This window comes from Caretta caretta, chromosome 5, assembly GCF_965140235.1.
Source record: "Caretta caretta isolate rCarCar2 chromosome 5, rCarCar1.hap1, whole genome shotgun sequence".
NCBI lineage: Eukaryota > Metazoa > Chordata > Testudines > Cheloniidae > Caretta > Caretta caretta.
The window spans coordinates 62,952,180-62,977,836 of NC_134210.1; the positions used below are offsets into that span (position 1 = coordinate 62,952,180).

Genomic DNA, 25,657 nt, shown 5'->3' on the forward strand with positions numbered 1-25,657 from the left:
CCAAATGTGTTTTGCAGGCCCAACAAAAAATGTTAAGGAAGACATTTCTTGTTAACCCTTTCAGCTTCCTTTATGCTAATTGCTGCTCAGTTTGGAGCAGTGGTGTGCCTACCAGCTATTATAAGTGGAATGACTTTGCTGTGTCCCCCATCAGCACAACTTGGAGTGGATGGGCATTGTACCATGTGGTCCCTGCAACCTCTCTGTGCCCAAATAGAACGAGGTAGGGCCAAGCGGATGTCACACTCATTGCTCAAGCCTTGCTCGTTGCTGATGTCCACCTGCTCAGCCTCAGCCTCCATTATGAAGAAAATAGCACTGGGAGGAAGCCACTAATCCTTTCCCCTACTACTTTCTCTCTCCCCTGCCCTCCACTCAAACCAGCTTGGGGAAACCTATTCCATCACCCAATCCTATACACACAAATTAAAGGACACAATCGTCAGCAGAGAACGATCCACCTTAAAAACCAGACAGGTCCCGTGCTTTAATCTATAATCTACCGCCAAAAAGGGGGGATGCCTGCTCCTCACCCATCCAAGCAATCATCTGCACAATCATAGGCCACCAGGATGCCTATTTGCCATTACTGGTGCCACCAAAGCCTGCAGGACAGCCTGCCTGTCTCTGCTGTTGCTAAAACCAACCCCTAGGTAAGGGAGCCTCCTAGAGGACTTTCTGAGGGTGGGTGGCAAGCATATGGGCCAAGGGAAATGAGGGGAAGGGTGTATGTATTTGGGTGGCAGAAGAATATGGAATTTTTGGAGTGGAGGCGAGAGAGAGATGGTGATGGGATTTATTTTTATCCACGAAATGTGTGGTCACTTTTCATTAAAGCAGGACATTTTTCAGGGAACCCTTTGATATTTTGCTTGCATCTTGTTCATCAATGAGATGTTTCTACTTAATATTTAATTAACTGTTTCTTTGTCAAAAATACATGGAGAACCAATTCTGGAAACTGCATACTATCTGGCTTCTATTGGCCTGAGTAGCTGCTGTCTTTCTGGGCAGGCCAATTGCCTAGAGCGAAGAGACTTTTTGTTGTTGCCTTTTACCTCATTCAGTAAGGACCATGACAAGGTTTGAGGACTTAGCTAATAGGAATGAATTACTCTTGACAATCTTTTTATCTTATAGTAATGGAAATTGCCTTAAGAATATGGACAAGGGAGATTCTGAAGGACACTGTGCCAGTCCTTGCAAGAACCCTTGTCTAGCTAGTTGTGTGGAGAGCTACTATGAGATCACTAGAAAAAGCCAGCCAGAAATGAAGGATTGGGCTGAGGGCCATGGAACTACTGTTGGCTGCTGTCCTTACTCTGTTGGAGCTCAGAAGACTGAGAGAGAGAGGTGCATATAGACAGTTTTGGTGTATTTAGGGTACTTCAGCTGAGAACTGTATTGGGAACCAGGAGATCTTCTGTTTGACTGGTCATGAGCAGTTGGAAGCTAGTGAAGGAGAATATTTGTTAAAATGAGCCACCACGTATGGGGGAAGAGAGAGAACACAGATTTATACTGCGTCATGCTCATCAGAGTGGGCTATGCTCAGTGTGTGGTGCTCAACATAGAAGCACCCAGCAAACCCACAACACAGAGATCCCATTCTTCCTTTTCTGGACTGAAAACCAAGCTACCGGAGGCTTCTTGGGTAGGCAAGCAAGCCATGCCAGCAGCCACAGCCAGCCAAATAGCAGCTGTTTCTGGTTATCTGACACTTCATGTAGCTCAGAGAGCTTTTTTGTTTCCTTTCTGCTTTTTTCCCCCTTATTATCTTGATCTGATTTTTGTAGGCCGGGGATGTGCACAGTCTATGACTCAGGAGTGACATATAGTAGCTAGTAGAGATGGACTTTCCCCATATTGGGTGTTACTCATGTTAATGAAGGCATCACACAACGCTATGATATAAACTTGTGCTTTGGTGACAGAAATGTCAACAGAAAAAAATTTACTGACAAGTAACTAGTACTTACTGACTGAATAATTATTTTGTTTACTCTCACCGATGTGGGTAGGTAGAATACTGCCCTCCCTCACATATAAATATAATGCCAAAACAGCACTTGTCCCAAACCAGCAAGTAAGAGAAGGGCTCTTAATTTCTTAAAATAGTGTGTATAGTTCTTAGTCTTTTCTCTCAAGTTCACTCTGGGGATATACTCTGACCCATGTGGGTTTTTAAAGTCTGCTTTTTTTAAAGTATGAATATGTGACAAAAACAGCAATGACAATATGTTAAAAGAAGACTCATTATGTATCGTAAAATACCATTGTATGGGAGAGAACACACTAATGTCTGTCTGACTCTCCCTGTGAAATACACAGCAAGTAATAGGACTTTGACACAAGTCATCCTGTCAAAACTACCAATACTTGTTACACAATATATAACCTGTGCAACTCTCTGTTGCTGGATATTATTGGACATTCAAACTGGTTTTATGTACAGAAGAAATGTTGGTGAGAACACCAGTGTTATCTGGTATACTTTCCACAAAATGCCAAAGAATCTATGTTCCAGAGACCAGGCAAAAGAGATCTTAGTTTAACATCTAACATAATAAATGAACCTTGAACAGTGCAAGACTTATAATGCTCCACTGTCAGCATAGGCTGAGAGTCTAAGAACAGAAGCTGAGACCACAGCTTGTCAGTTTCTGGTTCAGGTTTAAGTGTTTCCAGAATCATGTTAACCTGCATAGAAAGCATGGGTACTTTTATTTTCAAATCATGCATGTCTCTTCATGCTTTTGAAAAACTCTCGTCACACACGGAATCATTAATAAGATGGTCTCATTCTGGTGACATGCAAACTACAAGTCCCACAATGCTCTGCAGCTGGGGAGTAGTGCAGAAATGCTTTCAGCCTTCACATGGAGGTAACTGGGAAACGAAGAAATAAACACACTTGCCATGAAGTGCAAGTATCTGTTTTTGCAAAAGTAAAAGAAATCTTCTTTGACAGGGGCCTGTACCAGGAAAGTTCTTTCAGTGTGATAAACTCCTTTTTGAATGGGTATGCATGAAAAAGAAAATTAATGGAAAGAAACCAGGGCTTCTGTACAGCTTATTCTTCAGAAAATGTTTAGGTAGGTAATTCAGGAGTGTTCTCCTCTTTTTTTTTTTTTCCTTTGTACAATAGAAGCTATTATTAATATATCACTAACTTTATCAGCATTTTATTAGACTAAAGTTTGAATGACTAAACAAGTTTTGAAACCATTTTGGTAAATACTGCAAATATCAGTGCAATATACTTTGAATCACTATCCTAACCACAGCTCTGTTCAGAGGTTTATACTGTTTTTCAAATGTATAAAATAATTCTGTGCCCCCCCTGGAGTAAAGTCTTACTTTTATTTCTTTTTGTAAAGGGTGGGGTCTCTAAAATCCTACAACTGTGAGCAATGTGGGAATGATTTTGTCAGTCGCACTGCCTTGAGGTATCATTTCCGAGCAAAACATCTTGGAAAAGTTCACTGTGAAAAATGTGGTAGGGAAGTTTTGAGAAAAACACTTCAGGACCATGAAGCGGTAAGGCTGTTTGAGAGCTCTGATACTGTCTCTTTTCTCACAACTGGGATTTTATTGGTTCCCAGTCTCTGCTCTTCCTTTTGTATGTTCAGTATGTTTTTACTTTTCTTTCAATAGAGACATTTACACTGGAACAGAAAGGACATCTTGTCATTGAAAAATGGCTTATATATGCATAGTAAATATATATATCTGATCGTCTGACTGCAGTATGGGTGGAAATCCTGCCCTAGCATGTGGATAGATAAAATAACCCAATAGATTTTATTATCTCTAATTTCTGTGCTCAGTGCGTTTCAAGTATGGTCTGTCTGTAGGTGTTTCACACCCAGTGTAAAAGCAACAGCCATTTAGTTTGTTACAGTGCCACCCCTGCCAAGGAAACCTTGATTAGTTTTATATAAAACTATAAAGAAAATCAAAGGAACCTCTGTGGGTTGACTGAAGTCCTGTCCAGCTCAGACATAGCATGGAAGAGTATGAGCTCTGGTGCTTATGGAAGCTCCCACTGCAAACACTAAAGTACGGATTTTATCAGAAGACATTTCTTAAAAAATAATTCCTTTAGATGGTTTTCTCTTAATCTCATGAATACTTTTCTTATTTGGACTGTCAAGTTCCTATAAGTGGAAGGAAATGTGGCACTGTGCTGTGGTCCAATTGACTACTGCTTGCCGCCATGGAGGTGACTTTATTTCACTGCTGCTATATTTACAAAAGTCACCAATGAAAAGTCCACATCCCCTGCAGATACCACATAGTTACCACTGTTCTTTCCTATTCTAAGTATAGTGTCTCAAATAATTCCTATATACATTTTATTTTAAATCATGGCAAGCTTCAAGGTGGATGTCTAAAAATGGAATTATTGGAGCTGTTGCTATTTTTTTTTATTATATATGCTTTATGAATATGGCCCACTGTCTTTTCCCATATAGTGTGCTTTAAAAATGTTGAAGTTTGTCTTGAAATGAGCTCCTGGAGGTACTTCCAATTCACTGTATTAGCCAGCCTCTTTTTTCCATATCCAACTTACTCCTATGTATGATGTGCCCCATCTTCCCTTTAACAGGCCAACCATGAAAGGATGACTGCTGAAAAACAAGGGTGTTTCTGGGACATGCCTCCAAAGAGGGAAGCAAAATTTGTGGCCATGGAAATGTCTACCTCCTGTAGGATGTGCCCCAGGCAATTTGGAACAATCCACAGCAGGGAACACCATGAGAAACAAGATCATCACTTCACAGCCAGCAAAAGAGGTACCGCCGCTGCTCGGAACAGACGGGAAGTTTTGCTAGAGTGCTCTGGCCATTAGGGAGGGAGCATCAAGGGCTAACTAACATAAGTGTCAAATGCTTTCACTGGTGAGATCACTCCCAAGATGATTAATTTTCCTTGACCATTTGACTCTTATCCAGCAAAACTCTTCCTGAAAGAGCACCGAGTTGTGTGGGGTGCTGTTCTCAATTGTTCTCAATGCCCACTGTAGTTGATAGGAGTTGAGGGTACGTAGCACCGTGCAGGATGGGACACTCACACTGGTAACTCTAGTTACTGGTAACCAACTAGTTACAACTAGTGTGTCTGGTGAGGACTTGTGGTGGCGGTGGTTACAATGAATCTCCTCATTTTGCAGTTATGAAATGTAATACCTCCTTGCTTTGAGACTGTCTACAGGGCTGGGCATTAACATTTTTGGTATAAATAAATAGATATGGCACAATGTTCCGCTAGTAAATGAATCTACATCAGAAGCTACAGAACAAAAAGCGTATTGAAAATAGACATCATCATTAGTTTGTGTTCACTGTCACGACCTTGTCTTACCCAACCCTCCCTTAGCCATCAGGCTTGTTATTTTAAATGTTGGAGAGGGATATGGATAAGAAATAGCTTGTGCTATTGTCCTCATCCACATTTTGTACTTCTCTGGCAATGAAGCTCCCTTGGAATTTTCTTAGTGCTTGATCAGTTTGTAGACATTCTTCACACACGTGGAAAGTGTGTGGGTTTTTGTTTTTTTTATTAGAGGCCTTTAGGAAAGGCACCCTACAGCCAAACACATTTTTTGGCATATAAGCTGCAGTTCTATTAAATAAATAACAACCACACAGTAACCAAACATAAAAGTGGAATGTGTAATTCTTACAGTAACGGGCCAGCTGCCACAGAAACAAGCTGCTGTTTGATCCAATCAGTGTTTGCTGACCCAAAGGTTATAAAATCATTGCCTCAAGCCATCTGAAAACCATCTGGCCCACTAAGATGTGGGTGATAGACATGACCATAAAACCAAAACCTCGAGTCCCATAAAGAAGATTGGAGCAGCCCCTAGGCTGAACTTCCAGCAGTCTCCTCCAGTAGATATGACTATCTTTATGGCTGTCCCCTTGTTACAACAATTTAGTCTTGGAGAGGACTATTTCTCGCTCCAAACGCTCTCAGCCAAAACTGGCCTGACTTTTCCTACCTGTAAAAACTACACTACCATCAGATGCCGCTAGCAGCTGCTTGCTTGGCATCCCACCAAGCCAACCACTCACAAATACCTCTCCTGTCATAATCGAATGCCCGGGATAAAAATGCCATAACTGATGTCCAACAAATGCCCTTTGTGGGTGGAACAGGTCTAGGCAAGCACATGATACACCAGTGCGCAAAGCCTTTCTCATTTCTCAGTCTACATTTTCACGAGCCTGTTTACCACAATAGCCAAGGAAACTCCTTTCCATGTCTGGGCTATGTCATTTTGTAACCAGCACCATAAGGCTCAGGAAGGCACAACCGCTCTGCACACAAGACCTAACAATCTAGCTAATCTTTGTAAATAGTTTAGGGTGACTTTAACCGAACTATTAGCCTTCCTATCTGTTCCCTTCATTGATCAACCTTCACGGCTGGGAAGTGAGACACTCTAGTCTCTACTGATTACTGTGCCCAGGTGTGTAATATATTATTTGGTTCCTCTGTTTTCTCCTATGCCAGTAGAATCCCAAGAGACTCTGTGGTGGAACAAATTGTTTAAATCAAGGCTTTCCAATGCCTGAATCTGCTAAGGCTGAGAAACAAAACATTGTCCAGGTCGTGTGCCATGCACAATAGGTCACATCCATGTCTTTCCATTCTAACAAGATGCTAAATAGTTCAAAGGAAAATGACAATCACCTGGGCATGGCCTTATCAGAATGCTGAAAGCCCCATCAAATCAAAAGCATTAGAGTGAACCAGCAATAAATAAAAAGCTGCCTTCATACCAAAGGCAGGGGGCATGTGATTAAAAGATGGTTACTTTACTGAGCAATTCTGCAACTCAATGAGATTGTTATTCAAACCCTTCCATGTATAGGCCAAATGATGAATCAGTCCAGACTTTCTTGGCACCACCGCCAGTTATGAAATCTTCAAATTGTTAAAGGGCCCCGTCAGAAGTCCTGTCACTAGAACAGATCTCACTTCACCAGCTTTCTTTTCCCTTACAAATTCTGGAAGAGTAGATAACTTCAAATTATCTGACAGAATCCTTTACCCATGATGAGGCATTCTAAAGCCCCTTTTTAAAACTCCCACCACAGAATTCCACCTACCGTCTGATCGTGCAACCCTGTAATAACACCAGTAGGGAAAGCAAATTAACATGAGCATGGGATCCTTTGTCCTTAAAGAATCCTGTTTTAGGGCCTCCTGGTGGTTGGCCAACCTTCCCATTTTTCTTGCCCTTGCTAGGACCTGTGTCCTTCCAATAAGAACTTCTCCCACATGCCCTCACTGCACTTGGAGAATTTGTGCAAGAATCTCCATAGCTGTTTTCAGCAGGTGCCTCTCCAAGAGGGCCAATAAAACTCTTTGCCTCTCCCAATGTGTTCCTAGTCTCCTGGTACTGGGAGGCCACTGTCTGTAATCTGCTACGGAATAGGCCAGAAAGAGATCCATATAAACCCACAGCTGGATATAGTGGGTGTGGAAGAAGATTTTAACTGTGGTATTTGGGGTAAACTTGAGAAGGGGAAGCAGATAATCTGGGAATGAGGAATTTGTAATAGTTAAAATGAGAGAGAGAGGGGAGAGAGAAAAGGTGTGTGCTCGGGTTTTAGCAGTGAAGATTAAAAGGAAGAGGCAGATTTAGAGACAGTGTAGTGGAAAAATGTCAGGTTTTGAGGTATTATACTAATGATTTTTTACTTTACACCACATCACTTGTGGGTCCTTGGGCATTGAGTACTAGCTATCTGCCACAGCTGATTAAAAGAAAGCAAGGAATTTATAGCATTATTATTATATTACAATCATATCTGTTCTGGAGATGAATTTTACTCAGTTTGAAATGACCACGAAATGAGAGCTTCTTAAGTCCTTTTCAAGCAAATTAGTGATCAGACTTTAATTTACTTTCTCTGCAGCTCAAATGGCCACTGGATTGTCACCTGGTAATATCTTGGATTATAAAAATCCAACAGAACTAAAGAGATTTGTAGAAGAAAAGCTTCGACCCATTCCAGGCCCTGCAAGCATTGCCTGTGCAACAGAAATAGAGGCAGTTATTAATTTGCTCAAGGAATGCTTTCCATTACCAGTAGCTCGGCTCATCAAGGTAAACATGATTTCCTCTTTTTATTGCGGTTCAACAAAATAGCATTTCCTTCACTTGGCAAGGTGTTGCAGTCCGTATATATCTGTACCACAAGCTCCTCTTGTGTCCCAAGAGTCCAGAAGGAGTGATCTCATAAACAGTGAATTTCCTTTTGGTTTAGATTCAAGTTTGACCCTTAGCATTATTTGGATCCACCATATTTTCTGAGGATTTAATCCTTTTAAAAGACTAGCATTTAGTTTCTTGCATCTAAATATGAGTTGAGCCTATGGTAATAACCTTTCCTCTACCTGTAATTGCTCTTTTAGACCAATTATACTAATTTTGTAAATCTGGATTTACACAATTTTTTAAGGCAAATTACTGGCTCATTTAGTTCTCCAGAGGTCCTAAAGTGACATCCCTAGAGACTGAATATTCTCACAGGACTGATGTAGTACAGTATCAACTTCCCCGTAACATCTTGTCATTGTACATCAACTTTATTCTGAAGGAACCATTTTTAGGGGTGAGATGGCAATTCGACTTCCATACCCATTCCATATGAAGCCTGTTTACTAAGAAATTAGTGGTGCATTTCTGTTGCAGACAACTGTCTGCTAAGAACTGGCCTGAGATTTCTAACTGATTATAAACACCCCTACCTGTAGTGTGGCCATTGCATTATTGTAAGAATGCTCTCAGTACCAAATACATGAGGATGTACTCATTAGCATGAGTAGGGGTTGCCTAGTTGGGCCCTATGCTCTTACTACAGTGATTGTAGCAAGCAGAGCTCTAGATGTGTATTGATAGATATGCTCTAGTTTAAAATGTACTTAACAAAATAAAGAGAATGCGTTTGGCACCCAACATTGGGATGCGATTTTTATTAGGTTAGTATCTGTTAGTTACTAATAAGTACTTCTGCATTAGAAAATAAACTCTTTTTTGACACCAAATTTCAAAAAGGCTCTCACTGCCTTTTTCCTCTGCCTCCCCCCAAACCTCCTCAACATGGTTGACTACAATTTGAATACTGGCATAAACTGGGTTAAACCATATTCAACACCCAGTGAAGAAAACTTGATTTGCCCTTGTGATTTGGGTGTTGAACCCAATTCCATTCCTATAGTATATACCACCAATGATACTGTGAATCCTGTTACTAGTATAGGGCCTGATCCAAAGTCCATTTGAAAGACCCAGGGGTCAGGCCCACCTTGTGTCTCACCTTAGTATCATGTAAACTATAAATTACTTGCAAGTAGGTAGACAAGACAGTCTAAGACATTACAGAAGGCCTGCTTTACCAACATTGCAAAAATGTCCTGTTTACAGAAAAAAATCAAGTGCTAATCATCTTTCTGGCCTATCTTACATAACAGGGAGGCTCATATATAAAAGGAACTGATACACAAGGTTGTTCTGATGTTGATATAGTGCTATTTAGTGAAGCCTTTGAAAATCTAGAAGACTGCAAAAAGAAACTGCCAGAAGTTATAAATGATCTTGGAAAAAGACTGAAGAAATCTTCATGGGCCAGCAGGTTTGGATCATGATGGTTGTATGTATTTTCTATGTTTAGTTAGTATTAGAGCTTTTACTTGCTCCAGATGTTACACAGGCATCTGAAGATGTGATCCCCCCCTAGACTGCCGACTTCAGAGCACAGCAAAATCAGAAAATAAAATGGATAAAATCAAACTAGAAAACTGGACACACAATGGTGTGTGTACCAATACAGACATTGATAAAATTGCCATTAGAGATTTATAAGGTAGATCACACCGTCTTGTCAAGCCTTAATGATTCATCATTTTCTCCCACTTTGCACCTTCACCCTCTAGTTTCTATAGCATGAATGAGAGCAACTGAATGGGACTCCATACAGACCATTCATCTATAATGTGAAGTACTGTGCTCCTCCCTCACTTCAGTGAGCTTGTCTAGAGACTAAACATGCCCTATCCACAGTGCAAACAAATACTAAGTATCTCACTGCTTTGGCTAACCATGACACATGGTGATCCATGGTGTGTGTATGTGTGTGTGGGGGGATACATGGAGACAGCAAACCTGGGTTTCAGGGGACGTTGTGTCTGCTGAGCAGGAGCAGGGTGTATTGTATACTCCCTGGCTGTGGGATTTTGAGGTTGTGGAAAGAGATGCGGCGATATTGCCAGTGATTAATTGTTTTAGTATGAAAGCCAAAGAGTGTCCCCTAAATATTTTTTCTCTAGTGGAGATCCCATCCAACCCAAAATGCACATGGGTTTTGTTTCCCATAAGAAGCCTCATAAAACACATTTGGGATCCTGTTTTAGATCGACCTGTTTTTATATTTAATCTTAATCCAACCTAGTGTCACTCCAGAAACTGCATCTAAATACTCCCTCTAGGGAGGAGGCACTGAGATTGTGGTGGGACAAGTTAGAGGGGAGAACTGAGGTCTATGAGTTACGGAGGACTGGGTGACGGGATGAGCAATAAAATATAGAGGTTTTTAGCTCTAGGTCAGGGATTTGAATCCATCCAAACAGAAGGGACATGAAGTTGTTAACATGGCTATGTGGCAACCTATGTGAAATATGTTTTGTGGTCCTTTCCAGATTCCAGTGGAGAGGTGCTCACATCCCAAGAATGACCATGACAATAGAGAGTTATTGGCAGTCTTGAATGAGAGGCCAAGGCTTGAATTGCCATGGAAACAGGCCATTTTGCCAAAAGAGGCAGCCCCTCCAGTTCTGAGCTGAGGCACACTGCTGAGCAAAGTGTGGAAGCTTGCACCGCTACTTCCCGTGTTGTACCGGTTCAGTGAACAAAGGGATGTGTGGCGTCCCTGGGGTCTGTAATCTGGTATCTTTCATACTCCATGTTTTAGAGACCGTCCACGATGTCAATGTGGGCAGCCACAAAGCATGACCCACGCTGTTGAGGACGGCAAAATGACTCAACTTCCTGGAGGTCTTTGAGCCTTGAGCATCATTGATAAGAAAGCGGTGGCTGGCTTGGCCAGACTGCATACGCCAAATGATAGTTCCATACTGCATGAGCATTAATTTGTACACACTCATAATACATTTATATAAATAAACCCATGGCCTATGCCTTTTAAGTGGAAATTAATTTTAAAAACTAGAGAGGATATTAAGACACATTTTGTAGGCTCTTAAAAATATCTCCAGTTTGCATCGCTAGGTGTGGTGAAATATGTCTTGTGTGTGTTTGTTCAGTATCATTCATTTTCATAGCCCTTCAGTTGTCCTTTCTAGCTGTGAACAAGTCTACACTGGGAGGGCTTTGCTATACCAGTATACTGCACTTGCAAAATATTCCTAGTGTGGATGCAGCTTATAGTGGCAATACTGCACTTTTGCCACAGTTCCCACTGACTTCAGCTATATCTGGGAGTGCTCAGCACTCTGCAAATCAAACGTCGGGGCCTCAAGTCAAGCACTCAGAAAAGGAGGAATAGACAATTTGTGATCACCTGTGAAAAGCTGATTAAGTGACTTGACTAGCAATACATAAGGACTCTGGGGCAGAGACAGGGATAGAATGCAGTTCTCTAGGGCAGAATTCAGCTTGTGGAAAATTAGTATATGATAATGTAATTAAAGATTGTATCATACTGCATACTCTCGGGGAGCACAGGCAACCTTAATTCTGACATTTCTGAACTTTGCACTGCTTGACTTCGTAATTGAATGATGATCTTTTATCATAGTTGTTGTGTATAATTACTTAGTATTTTTCTTCAGTTTTCTTTTTTAAAACTTTTTAATGTGGCATCTTATTGACATCAGCAGGGTTGGAATGTTTAGCTCAACTACACCGACCTCTGCCACGTTGACTAACAGAGTAACTGGTGGCAGTAATAGGTTAATAGCCTCTGTGTGGAGTAGTATGAGAGGGGGCTGGGACACACATACTTTGCCAGTAGGTTTCACAGATATTTGCTGACTGCAGAGGAGTGGTGAGACTCAGGAAACTTGGGTTCCATTGTTCTCAAATAGACACAGGGGGTGGGGGGTTCGTTCTCTAATAGTCACAGACTGTCTGTTCTTCCCCAAAACTGGACCTATGAAGGTACGTGTGGTGATCTCTAGGTTTTTTGTATGTAGCTGTCTGTACGGTTCCACTGTTGAAGTTGATCATGGTGTCCAGGAAGTGGAGACTGATATAGGAGTGTTCCAGAGGGAGTTTTAATGGACAGGTGGTGTAGTCTGTCTGTCTTGGCATTTCCTCTTATTTTTACCACCCAGCAGCAAAAAGGAAGAATATGACAAAGCCACTTACACTGCCAGCTAGTTTGAGAAATTGACCTTCATTTCCTATTAACGTGAGGTTTTGCATCTTATACATGTCAGTATATGTATTGCTATGAGATATTTATAAATTACTAGCTTTATAAAAGAAATACGAAGGGCCAGACTGGCCACTGGTGTAAACAAGCATGAGTTTTCTGACTTTAGTGGTGTTTAATTCATTTACACTGGTGGTTAATTTGGCCCTGAGACTTCCGTGTGGCCTTTTGCAAATATCATACAGGCTGATATTTATTTTTATTTCTGAGGGAGGAGACTTTCCAGCCACCTTCCTCCATCCTTACTACACAGTAGAAAGGATTTAAACCTTTGAACCCTTCCTTCCCCCAGTATTACTGTTCAGTAATATTTTTTTATCTAATGCTTGTTTTAGGATAATGATGGAGAAAAGAACCCATTTATCCTTACGGTTTCATTTCAAGTGCTATAAGAATCACCATGGTCACTCATTTGATATCATGCCTTGCTATGACATGCTGGGGCCTGCACCATCAAGAGGTAGGGGATGAATGTTTTCCTTTGGGGAGAAACTTTCTTTATCAGGGAATGATCACTCATGACCATTTATACCCATCATATAGCTCTATAAATTGCATAATGTTTCAGCTCTGCCTTGTGACATCCAGGCTATAGATCTATTTTAGTGTTGACAGTTATAGTAGTCTCCGTTGACTGTACTGTGAGAGAATTTGGGGGAAATGGCACTTTTGCCTCACTACTTGCTAATGATTGTGATGCTTTTAAACTCCAAGCACTTTCCCATACATACATACACAAACACACTCTCTCTCTTTATGCAGGAACCATCAAACACCTGTAAACTAGGTATTCAGATGCAATGTCTAATTTGTGCAGTTCTTACTGTACTGAGTTAATAGATTCCATTCCATAATGTATTTCTAGATATACTTCATATCTCTTCTTAACAACTTTAGATGTACGAGAATCATTGGATCTTCATTTGGCATAAAGGGCTTGATTTTCAAAAGTGACATAGCCATTGCGGGTATGTCTACACTGCAGTTGGGAGCTGTGAGCTAGCTTACTACTAATAGGAATGAAGCTATAACAGCACAAGCTTGCCATTTGGCATCCTGGGTGGGCTTGTGATCTGGTCCCATTTTTCTGCTGCCTGTGTGCTATGGCTTCTCTGCTATTTTTAATGAGCTAGTTTGAACAAAGCTAAGGAGGGTTTGCCTACACATGCTGCAATCACACCTCCAACTGCAGTGTATACATACCCTGTGTGTGCAATATCTGCAGTTGAACGCATAAATCAGGTACGTATATAGGTCACTGATTCAGAGCAATCTGGATCGTTTGGTAAACTGTGGGCAGACAAACAATACGTGTTTTCATATGACCAAATGTAAATGTATACATCTGGTAACAAAGAATATATGCCACACTTACAGAATGAGGGACTCTATCCCTGGAAGCAGTGGCTCTGAAAAAGATTTGGGGGTGGGGGCGAATAATGGGCTGAACAGTTTGATGCTGTTGCCAAAAGAGTTAACGCTATCCTGGAATGCATAAACAGGGGAGTCTTGCATAGGAATAGAGAAGTTATTTTACTACTACATTTAGCACTGGTGTGATGGCCGCTGGAATACTGCTTCCAGTTCTGGTGCCTACAATTCAAGAAGGATGTTGATAAATTGGAGACAGTTCAGAGAAGAGCCAAGAGAATGATTAAAGGATTGGAAAGCATGCCTTATAGTGACAGACTCAGAACTCAATTTATTTAGCTTAATAAAGGGTCAGTTAAGGGGTGACTTAATTACAGTCTGTAAGTATCTACATGGGGAACAAATATTTAGTAAAGGGCTCTTCAGTCTAGCAGAGAAAGGTGTAACACAGTCCAATGGCTGGAAGTTGAAGCTAGACAAATTCAGACTGGAAATAAGGTGTAAATTTTAACAATCAGAGTAATTAAGCATGGGAACAATTTACCAAAGGTAGTGGTGGAATTTCTATCACTGCCAATTTCTGAATCAAGATTGGATGTTTTTCTAAGAGAGATGCACTAGGAATTATTTTGGGGAAGTTCTGTGGTCTGCGTTGTACAGGAAGTCAGATTAGAAGATCACAATGTTTCCTTCTGGCCTGGGAATCTTTGAATCTATGAAAAACATGCAAATAAATAATTAGTCACAACTAACTGTTGACATAGTTGATGTAAATGCAGTCTGAATAACTGTATGCACATCGTGCAAATTTTTTTGTATATTCAATAATGTATATTTTTAAAAAATTGGCCCCAATTTTTAACTTTAAAAATCATTATTATAATTTGCCTTTTTCCACACAGATAGTGGAACAAACTAAAATAAGGATGCCCAAATCAGAAACTTTCCTAATAGGGGAGCATGATTTTAATCGTGTGTGTATGCATATGCAGAATGTATAACCGCTATCAACCAGAAAATATCTATATCTATATATCAATCTATATTAGGAGAGGGGGAGGAAAAAACCCACACAACCCACTACCGGTTTTTTGGATAATCGCTTGCATAGGAGATTAAATCTCTTTGTGAAACAAAATATTCTCCTAATAACATTACTGGATCTTGCATGTTTTTGTATGCCACCAAACCTGGAATGAATTTAGTCTGGACATGAAGTGGGCTTGTTAATGTTATGGACTTGTGCAATATTTAACAGGATTTTATAGCTGTTATGAAACCTCACTATTTAAAACAAAAAAGTAAAATATTAGGGAATGCAGTCTTAGCCTTTTCTTGGTGTTAACAGGTTTAAAACAGAGCTTTTACCACAAGATCTATCTCTGTAATGACACTGATGAAATCCAGCTGTACTCAATGTCCTTGCTGCAGTACCAGGTTGAGTTTATCAAGGCATCTACCATGGCAGTGAAGGACCTGATTCGTTTGGTTAAGCACTGGTTCAGGACTTCATTTGCTAAACCAACAGCACAAAATAAGTATGTAACTAACACTTGAGCCTCTTTTCCTTTTAACATCCTTATGTTTTTGAAGACTGAACAGTGAGTACTGTATAATGGATTTTACATAATGTGTGTATTATGCTTCTCCGCTACATCTTACTGGCTGTTTTAAAACTGAACTAGAATGTGATCCAATTAGACAGTGCCCTCGAGCAAGAAGATGGAGAGGCGCACAGCTGTGCTAGTGCGATTAATATATTGGCATGGCATTCTCTTTTTCCAATTAAAGTGACTCACTGTTGATTGGCATAAAGGACCCTCCACCTTTCCGGCTGACACGACAGCTTCTGCAAATGCATGACTTGGTGGACTTTTCAAACCTTTCCAAACCAAATAGAGTAGAAATCTGGCACACACTGTTTAAAGGTGTGTAGCAAATCAGCTGAGTAAGCAGAGTCTTTTACAATAAGTAACTTCTGCTTATTTATGAATTCTGAATTACTGTTCTGAACAATTAACCTAGTCTGTAGGTGGAACATACATTCTGGAGACTAAAGTGAAGGAAGAATGGTTTTGTAGATAACACACTTGATCGGAACTCAGAAGATCTCTGTTCCATCTTCAGTTCTGCTTTAGTGTTCCTGTGTGACCTGGGGCAAGTCAGTTAATCTTTCTGTGCTTCAGTTCCTGGAATGCGTTGCCTAGGGAGGTGGTGGAATCTCCTTCCTTAGAAGTTTTTAAGGTCAGGCTTGACAAAGCCCTGGCTGGGATGATTTAATTGGGGATTGGTCCTGCTTTTGAGCAGGGGGTTGGACTAGATGACCTCCTGAGGTCCCTTCCAACCCTGATATTCTATGATTCTATGATTCCTGTCTATGAAATAGGGCTATAATAATAATACTTCCTTAGGTCACAGCGATCTTGTGAGGATAAATTCATTAATGTTTGTGACACACCAGATACTACTGCAGTGGAAGCCATAAAAGAAACAAAAAGTGTGTCTGTTGCGCTCTGCCCACTGTGACCTTCATGTGGTTGTCTGTCTTCTCTGTTTAGATTATCACTGCTGTCTCATCTGTTCAGGAAGGACAAGCACTAATGGCCATTTAAACTATTTAAGAAACTACTTTTGTGACTCACTATATAATAAACACTATCTGGATAGAAACCCTATCTGTAGCATGTGATTTCTAGAATACCATATGTTTTTCTTGCTCTACCCCCTTTCAGAGCAGTTAGATGTAGGCATACGTGCCTCTATGTATCACTTTTTTTAAAAGTAACAGCAACATGGTCTACTAACTGCTTCTGTCTTCCTCTTCTGAGCTGTGTGATCCCCTCTTACTATATATCCCCCGGCTTCTGACTCATTCAGATGATGAACTGAAAAATCCGTGCAACCATAATTTCTTCCAACAAAATGCCCAAGGCAGGTATACCACGAAGGGTTACACCAAACATGTTTGTTTGACAGCTAGAAAGTCTCTGATGTGCAGTGACCTAGACAAACTTGGGCACAGGACTAAATATTTTTTATCAAATTCAGCATAAATTTATTTTCTAAGCAACTAATCCAAATTTAGCAGGTAACTAGCAGATAACTGCTATTAATATTGATCCTCACAGACACATGATTGATTGGTAAAATAAGAAGCTCCTGTACTTAAAAAAAACAAAAACAAAACAAAAACACCTTTCACGCTCAGAGTGAACCTGAATCTAGAAATGGGCTTGATATACAAAGTTTGGATCTGGATTCAAACTGTCCTAACGTGGGTGGTTTGGATCTGGGTTTTGGTGTCTGGCTATCTAAATCTGAAGCAAAACTACTGCGGGACTTTAAAAAGTTGGTCACTTTACATTTTCTTTTGTTCACTTCTGCCTTTGCAATTACAAACTGTGTCTGACAGATTTTTTCACATTCCATTTCTGACGTGAACACAATCATCCTCACTTCTTGGGATGATTGTTCACTCTAATCCTGAACTCCAAATCTGCTGACTCATCACTGATGTCAGCTCTTTCCTCTTTAGCTGTTTTCAGATGGGCCAGATTCACGTCAGGATCTGGAAAAACAGCACCAGCAGCCAACAGTTTGCCAAGGGGGGAGGAGGGCTCCAATGGCCCTACAGCCAGCCTGCTTTTTGCATAAAAAATAGCCAGCGCTGCCCATAGTAGTAGTGTGACTTGGGGTGATTGGTGCATTTCCCTATTAGCCTCCTCTGGCAGGGCTCTGATGAAGTCCCCTGTGGAAACTAAAGCTCCCTTCTCCAAGGGAACAAAATATGCTTTACCTCTCTGCCCGTTGGGAAGGGCATTTAGCATCTTCCTGCAGTACTGGAGGTGCATCTGGTCTCAAGTGGTGCTGAGGGTAAGTTTTGTATGCCGAGTAAAGCTGATGTGTAAGTGAAAGATTCTGTGCATCTTGCTGGGTGGCTGAGGAAGTGACAGTAGTGTCATGATATGAAAAAAATCATGAATTACACTGGTGCTGTTTGCTTTACCTCCTTGCACTAGCTGAGGGATAGAGAAGATGAGCTACTAGATTATAGACATGGCAAAGACCTATGTGTCAAGACTGGCCAATGAAAGAATGACCCCTCCTTGACATTGAGAGGAAAAGACTGTTTTGCTAGTGACTGATTCTTCATTGCACCAAACCACTCCTGCCTCTTGGGCTGATTGCAATTCCCCTCATGTCTGCAAGAGGTAGAAGCTCTTTTCATTTATCATAGATATTCAGTCAGTGTTGGGAATACATTTCACCTAATATGTTTGCTGCAATAAATGTCACACTTTTATTGAGATGAGTCAGTTTAAGAGCAATATATACACAATCATATCTTGATTGCTGTGTGTACTCTGATTCAGATGTGCCAGCTAATATTTTCTCTTGTGAAGAATGTGAAAAAAAAACCTGTATGAAAGGCCAGACCAACATCCATTCTTTTGGGAAATTATTCCTTTCAATAGGAAGTATACAGTGCTTTGCTCTTTTAGTACTTCATCTGAAGCCCATACAAGCCAGTGGGGACTCCGTCCATTGATTTCTCTGGGTTTTGGGTTAAGCCCACAAGATATGTCCACATTGCAATATAAGCCCAGGGTTATTAGAACTCGAGTTAGCAGAACCTAGATATGTTTACCTTGGGCTAGAGCGTCTACACTCATTTGTAATCTCAGGTTAGGAATTGTTGAAAACTGGGTCCTAAACTGAGTCCAACCACCTATATCCCAGACTCCCTAACACCTTCCCAAAATGTGGCTGCCCTAGCCCTTTGTTTCTGATGCAGTGAGGGAAAACTTGACTGTTCAGAGGACAAAGAAAATCAGCCCATGGGATTGTGGAATACTTTTGGTGGACTTCCAGAGCATGAGTCCAGTGGAGCTGTGTCTACACTGCAAAAGCAATAAGGCTTGAACCTTGAGTCCTGGGTTGACTCAGACTCGGGGGTCTTGGAATCCTGGGTCCAAACCCTGGGTTGGGATGATTTGCATGTAGGCAGAAGTGGAGTTAAGCTTGAGCCTGAATTTGAACCCTGGACTTAAATTGCAGGGTAGATATACCCTTAAATTATACCAAGACTTCTTGGGTATGTCTACATTGCAATAAAACACCTTCAGCAGGGCTAAGGCTGTAGGGCTGATTAGTGTCAATGTTTGGGATCAGGCTGATGCCTGGGCTCTTGTACCGTCCCCCCTTGTGGGGTCCCAGAGTCTGGGAGCCAGCCTGAGCTTGAATGTCTGCACTACAACTGTATAGCCTCATAGCCAGAGCCCTGTGAGCCTGAGTCAGCTGACTTGGGACAGTTGCAGGTGGTTTATTGAAGTGTAGATGTTCCCTCTGAGTTTAATTTTTGTACCAGTGAAGTCAAATGGGAGTTTTGCCCTCCACTTCAATAGGAGCAGAATCGAGGCCTTAAACTGAAGCCATCTCACTTTTGGTGGTGTATGGTCTGTCTCTTTTCTTCTCCTCACCCAATGTTACAATGTAATCGGAATAAATTCTTTACAATGTAAAGAATAAATGGACACAACATTCAAAAACCGGTAGGAGAACACTTCAACCTCTCTGGCCACTCAGTAACAGATTTAAAGGTGGCAATTTTGCAACAGAAGAGCTTCAAAAACAGACTCCAACGAGAAACTGCTGAGCTTGAATTAATATGCAAACTAGATACCATTAACTTGGGTTTGAATAGAGACTGGGAGTGGCTGGGTTATTACACATATTGAATCTATTTCCCCATGTTAAGTATCCTCACACCTTCTTGTCAGCTGTCTAAATGGGCTATCTTGATTATCACTACAAAAGTTTTTTTTCTCCTGCTGATAATAGCTCAACTTAATTAATTAGCCTCTTACAGTTGGTATGGCTACTTCTACTTTTCATGTTCTGCGTGTGTGTATGTGTGTATTTATATTTATATATATATATTTGTGTATGTGTATGTGTAGGTATATATTTATATATGTGTGCGTATATGTGTGTGTGTGTGTATGTATGTGTGTATATATATATATATATATAATCTCTTCTTACTCTATGTTCCATTCTATGCATCCGATGAAATGGGCTGTAGCCCACGAAAGCTTATGCTCAAATAAAACTGTTAGTCTCTAAGGTGCCACAAGTCCTCCTGTTCTTTTTAATGTAATCAGAGGCATTTCTGATGGTCGTAAATGGTTCCAGTTCTTTCTTTACCATATTGTTTTAGCTATTAGGCCATGGAGCTAGTGATTTGGCTTGTGACTTCTGGCATCCATGGGGCTCAGCTCGCACAGCAGAATGTATGGCATATTTTTGATGCATTCGGTACCTGATCTGGTCACATTTGTAATTTAATCACAAAGCTGCTCTCTCCTTTTTACTGATCAATTTTCTTTATTATGCAGAATAAAATAAACTTTTCAGTGCCCCCATTGAGGGGCCTGACTGGGGACAACAGCATAATGATTGCAATGGATAACAAACATGAAAGTGCAAAGCTAACTTTTGTTGCTTGTTAGTGTTTGTTTTTACTTGCATTTTGTTTGTAAGAGTTTCCTGTGTAGACTTTGATGTGCTAAGCCTGTGTTCTATGAATTTAGGTTTCGCAGGCTTCCTTCTTCCTATGCTGTAGAGCTCATCACAATCTCCATCTGGCAGCTGGCAGGGAAGCCAGTCTTTTTCAGTCTGGTTCAGGGAATGAGAGCTATCCTGAAGCTTCTGGTTAGATACCCAGAAATGTGCATTGTTTGGCACAAACACTACAGCCCAAACTCTACAATTTTCAAAAAGGTGATCCAGAAGAAAACCAGGTAACTATATGACAAAATACCTACTGTCATCTTAATGTAAATATACCCACCAGACAGGCATAGCTGCAGCAGCTGAATTCTGCTTATGTCCTCAATAGTTCATGGGGAAAAGGAGTCCCCTTAACTCATGGGAGGCAATGCAACTTTCCATTAAGAGATTACTAACATGCTTTAAAGAGACACACAATGTCTCCATAGTTTGTATCAAAACCTATTTACAGAGGGGCACTCCCTTTACTATTCTAGCTAGAGACTGTACACAGAAAGTGAAATTTACCCCAGTGCATATCACCTGCACAAGCGGCTAAACATTAAAGGGAAAATCTTCTGTAACTGGTTGATGGGCAGATGCATGTGAAGGAAGAAAAATGCTTCCATCTGCCCCATAGGCTATGTGGCATGAGGTCCTCCGCTGCTCCAATTGTCAGGAGAAGGGTCCCTTCTGGAAGACCTCCAAAGACATATAAACAGGCTTGAAATGATTCTGTTTTTATCAGTAAATGTTAGTAAATATCAATTTTGCTATACACACATAAACTGATAAAAAATTCCACTAATGATGATAAAAAATTACAGATAGACAAAGAACATGCTGCTTGAGAACTTATTAGTTTGATTTAAGAATATTTACTTTGCACGTTTTGACATGTAAAGTTGACCATTTGTGTTTTAACTGTTAAACTGTACTTAAATAATTATCTGAACTCCTCCCCATAATTTCATCAAACTATGAAATTGAAATTAATGATAATCTGTAGAAATGCTTAAATAAACATAGACTGTCAAAATTATAAACAGAATTGAATTCTGCCAGGCCTATGTATAAGACAGGGCATTACTGTGATATCTAGAAAACATGTTCCAAATTATGGAATATACGAATGCTATTGTCAATTTCTGGCAAGCTAGAAGAGATCAACAGTCCTGCCACACTGAAGCTGCTTTTTGTATTTACTTTTACTTACTGTGTGTGAAGTACCTAGCACAATAGGGTCCTGGTCCATGACTGGGGTCCTAGGTGCTACCATAACACACACAAATAATAGTGGTAATAACTTTTTTAAAAAATCCTAGGAAATTCCATGCAAAAAATGTATTAAGAGAACATGGAGATTCCATGATTAAATAAGTAAATCAGGAAATGACACAGTTTAAGATTTCATTGTTCTCTGATTGTACAGCTCCAGGGCATCCTGCTTAGGGCTTCTAAGTGCTCAGGCAACAAATAACAATTATGTACTGCTTGCATGTATGTTAATTTAATACATGTATTTAATGCATGTATGTCAATTTAATACATGTTATAGAGTACGTTTTTATACAGCCTTAGATATATGTTGTGTAGCATCTAACTGTAGTTTTAACTTCTATACTTGCACTAACAGAACTTCCATATGATACCATCTCTCTGAATTGACTTGATAAACTTTTTTTATATGTTGAGTTCTCGTCTCTCAAAGGTATGTATTTTAATAGTTTTGTTAGCATCCGTGTGAATGTTCCTTTCAACCAATATTACAGTCTTCCAGAGGTGCAGTTCCAAGCATTAAGCAGTCAACTATGCTGCAAATAAAGGCAGTCTATAAATATGGCAGCAAATTTTCCACCATTACTCTCTATTATATATGTTATGTGTAGTATTGCTCGTAGGTACAGTTACTAAGTATCTTTCATATAAATGACTTGCATGGGCTCTGCTTGATTGGAACACAAGATGCCACGTGGGTCTAACTCTGTAGAAAAGTTGTATGGTGATATCTTGTATCATTTTTACAATGTGATCATGTAATTAATGAGACTGTATTGTCATGTATATACACAAGAGGCAGAATTAAGGATGCTCATTCAAATGTAACTTGGCATTTTCTGTCTTTTTGTATTCTGTGCAATCTTACTACTTCTTTAATATAAGGAGAATAGATTGTTTTAAACTGTAATATAAAGTTCAGGTGAATAATCCTGCATCAATAGTTCTACTGTTTGACATATTTAAAACTTTAAAGAAATAATCATGGAATAAGAGTACCTAGGGGTTACATACATTTCCCCATGAGTCTGTCCCTTTAAATTAGTAAGTAACATGACCAGAGAAAACAGATGCTGCTATATGATTCTAAAAGCAGAAGGGATTGAAGAGTGAAAAGGTCAAACTCCTCCCAGCTTTTAGCCTCGTGTCCTGTGTATTATCAAGTTCCCCCCTTTCTTTGCTTTCTTATGTCGCAAAGACAATCAGCACATCTGTTGCGGGGGCTTAATTTATTACTTCAGAGAAGGAGGAGTAAGAAAGAAGTGGTACAAGGTGTTAAGGACAATATTACAGTAGTGATAGACTATATAAAGCAAAACGTAATGTCTGTCTACTTTCAAGCACTATATATGTCTTCAGTTATCTTGACTTTCTGACATTTTTGAAACATCAGCTTTTTTCATCTTATCACAAAGTGCTGGTTTCCAATGCTATTGGAATAGCTTTTGGTTGGTTACCCACTTACATCAGAGCTGCAGTTTGGGTCTTAGTAAATTGCTAGATCTCACCTCTTGGTATTGATCATATTGATTCTTATTTTTCTCTCAGGCCATTTGTTTTGGATCCTGCAAACCCAACATTTAATGTGTGTGAGAACAGCAATGCTTGGGATGAAGTGGCTCATGTGGCGAGACGGAGCCTCCTTAAGCCTCTTTTTAATGGTGTGCAAGCAAAGGAGCCCTGGCTTTTTACAAATGGCTGGTAAAAAACCAACCAGGCTAACGCTTTCTCTGAAGTCCTGTCAAATAGGTTTGCCAAGGCATATGAGACAAGTCTGCCACGAGGAATATTCCACTATAAAGAAATGTAAATAAAAAACAGTGGAGTGTGTGTTGTTTTCTCTCTAATCTACTTAACAATTCTTTGTCATTACTTCTGAATGAACCAGACACAATCCACTCGAGTCACAGGATTAAATCGTCTGCTACATTTTTATCCCTGTGTGAGGGACAAAGCTGAAAGAGATGCTTCCTTATATTTGTAAAGAGTTCAAGCACCAGACCAAAGAGGGCAACATTTCATAGCTCCTACAACTTCCTTCCTTCACAGCTCACTAGGGAAGCACTGGAATTCCATAAAACTTTTGAGCATTGTTTACTTTAAAAAGGCCCATATAAAGAACTCACTTCTTACACAGTAAGATGACTATAACTCCATAACATCTGGCAAATCACTAGGTTGCAATAGATAAATGCTGGAAGGCTCTACACTAGGCTGTCTCACAATACATCGTTTATTTCCAGAAATTATGGCTGATATATCTTCTGAGTATAAGATGAAGGGGAGGTTGGAAAGATAATGAAGAGTGGAGATAATTTATGTATCCAGACTCTACCCATTGTATGGTCTACGGAGGCCCTAACCATTTTAGTCTGTAATGACAGACTTTTATATACAGTTGCAACATAAGTAATTGGGGCTACAGCACAGAGACCCCACCTGAAGGGGAGTTGGAAAGACTGCATTATTTGCTGGAATGATGGTTTTGCAGTGGTGGCTACTAACAACAGGAGAAACAGCATGGAATATTGGCCCTGATCCTACAAGGTGCTTGAGCATCATCAGCACCTCCCAGGGGTCAGGCTAGTGGTGAGGAAGAAACACAACTGAAACAGAACAGGAGGGAAATAGAAGTGGGAAAGTAGTCAGCATAAAAAAAATTTTTTTTTCTTGAGTAGCATGTTGTGTTAGTCTTAAGGTAGTTTATATGGTTAAATTACTTCACACTAGCACAGCAGATCATCTGGGATCCAGGATTTGGTGTCTAGTAATTTTTAATTTGGCTTTACTTTGATTCATCTATGGGCAGATAACAGCTCACATAATTGAAAGAAAGGTATGAAAAGTTAAATTGTGTTGAAAAAAATGGTCAAATTATTAGTCCATTTTAAGTGTCCAGTAGGACTGTTTATTTCTTCATCCAAATAAACAAATATAAAAATCAAGTTATTCCAATACTTTACCATTTACAAGCAGTTGTTTAAATACTTTTTGATGCTGAAATTATACCTTGATAGATAGGGACCAAATAGGTAGATAAACAATTGTTGTCAAATGCAAAATAGAGCATGTACTGTTTACTGATGCTGTATAAAATGTATCGTGCTCCACGAATCATTGTTTTGAAAAGATCCTGAATGAAAGCTATTTTTTCCAAAGTGGTCCAAGCAAACTATTAGATGTTAGTGCTTTGTTAATTACAGTTGAATTTGTTCTGACAGTGTGAACACCACAGTGTCTCTCTCATGCTGAGAAAATAAAAATTCATAGTGTTCCATTATCTTGTATTTGTTTTAATAACATAATTGGCAAGAGTTCACTGCCTGAGATGTTAAATTGCATTGGTATATGTTTCTCAACTTGTTGCTTTAAGATGCATTTCTGCTTTCACCACAGATGCTTTCACTTGAGGGTTCTCTCAGTAGTAAAAAGTGAGAATTAAAAGCACCTTACTGCTCCCCAGCACAGACTTCACTCCCAGCTGCTGCTACTTTTGAAGAAGATGTTTTCTTTTCTATTCTCCTGTAGAAGCTCCTAGTACAATAATTAAGAGGGAGGGGGAGTGTTTCTTTTCTTACTAAATAACTTCTACCAGAAATTTTGGAAACCTGACAAATATTTATTTTTTTTCATTTATTGTGTATGTTATGGTAGTTCCTAGGGGCAATCTGAGAATAGACCCCAACTGTATTCAACCCTGTACAAACAGACTAAAAGACAGTCACTACACAAAAAAGCTTGAAGACAATTGATATCTCGTCAAGATTCTTTTCTCTGCAGATAAGCTATGATTTGCTTTGCTATGCTTCCATCACCACTAGTAAGGTGAATGGTTTTCCAGCAGCAGTTCTATCATTCTTGTTGCACCATTCCTGGTTTCCTCTTTTGCTTCACAGGTGGCTACTTTCCTGGACCCTAACTTTACTTTGGATGGTAAAAGAATGAGGCAGTTTTGTTTCAAAGTATTCATTTCTCTACTT

General features: G+C 39.9%; 1 protein-coding gene across 1 annotated transcript; it reads left to right on the plus strand.

Moving 5' to 3' along the window:
* Positions 1-2,891: 2,891 nt before the first annotated feature.
* Positions 2,892-24,923, plus strand: LOC125636844 (2'-5'-oligoadenylate synthase 1-like). The gene is made up of 9 exons (XM_048850607.2): positions 2,892-3,095; positions 3,381-3,540; positions 4,613-4,799; positions 7,938-8,128; positions 9,496-9,656; positions 12,812-12,936; positions 15,196-15,385; positions 20,441-20,650; positions 23,226-24,923. Exons 1-9 carry the CDS (start codon positions 3,088-3,090, stop codon positions 23,380-23,382), a joined length of 1,389 nt encoding a protein of 462 aa, XP_048706564.2. The 5' UTR covers positions 2,892-3,087; the 3' UTR covers positions 23,383-24,923.
* The last annotated feature ends 734 nt before the right edge of the window (positions 24,924-25,657 follow it).

Coding starts and splice junctions, on each gene's coding strand:
- LOC125636844 (XM_048850607.2), top strand. Junction 8,129..9,495: donor CAGTAGCTCGGCTCATCAAG/GTAAACATGATT, acceptor CTTACATAACAG/GGAGGCTCATATATAAAAGG. Junction 12,937..15,195: donor GGGGCCTGCACCATCAAGAG/GTAGGGGATGAA, acceptor TGGTGTTAACAG/GTTTAAAACAGAGCTTTTAC.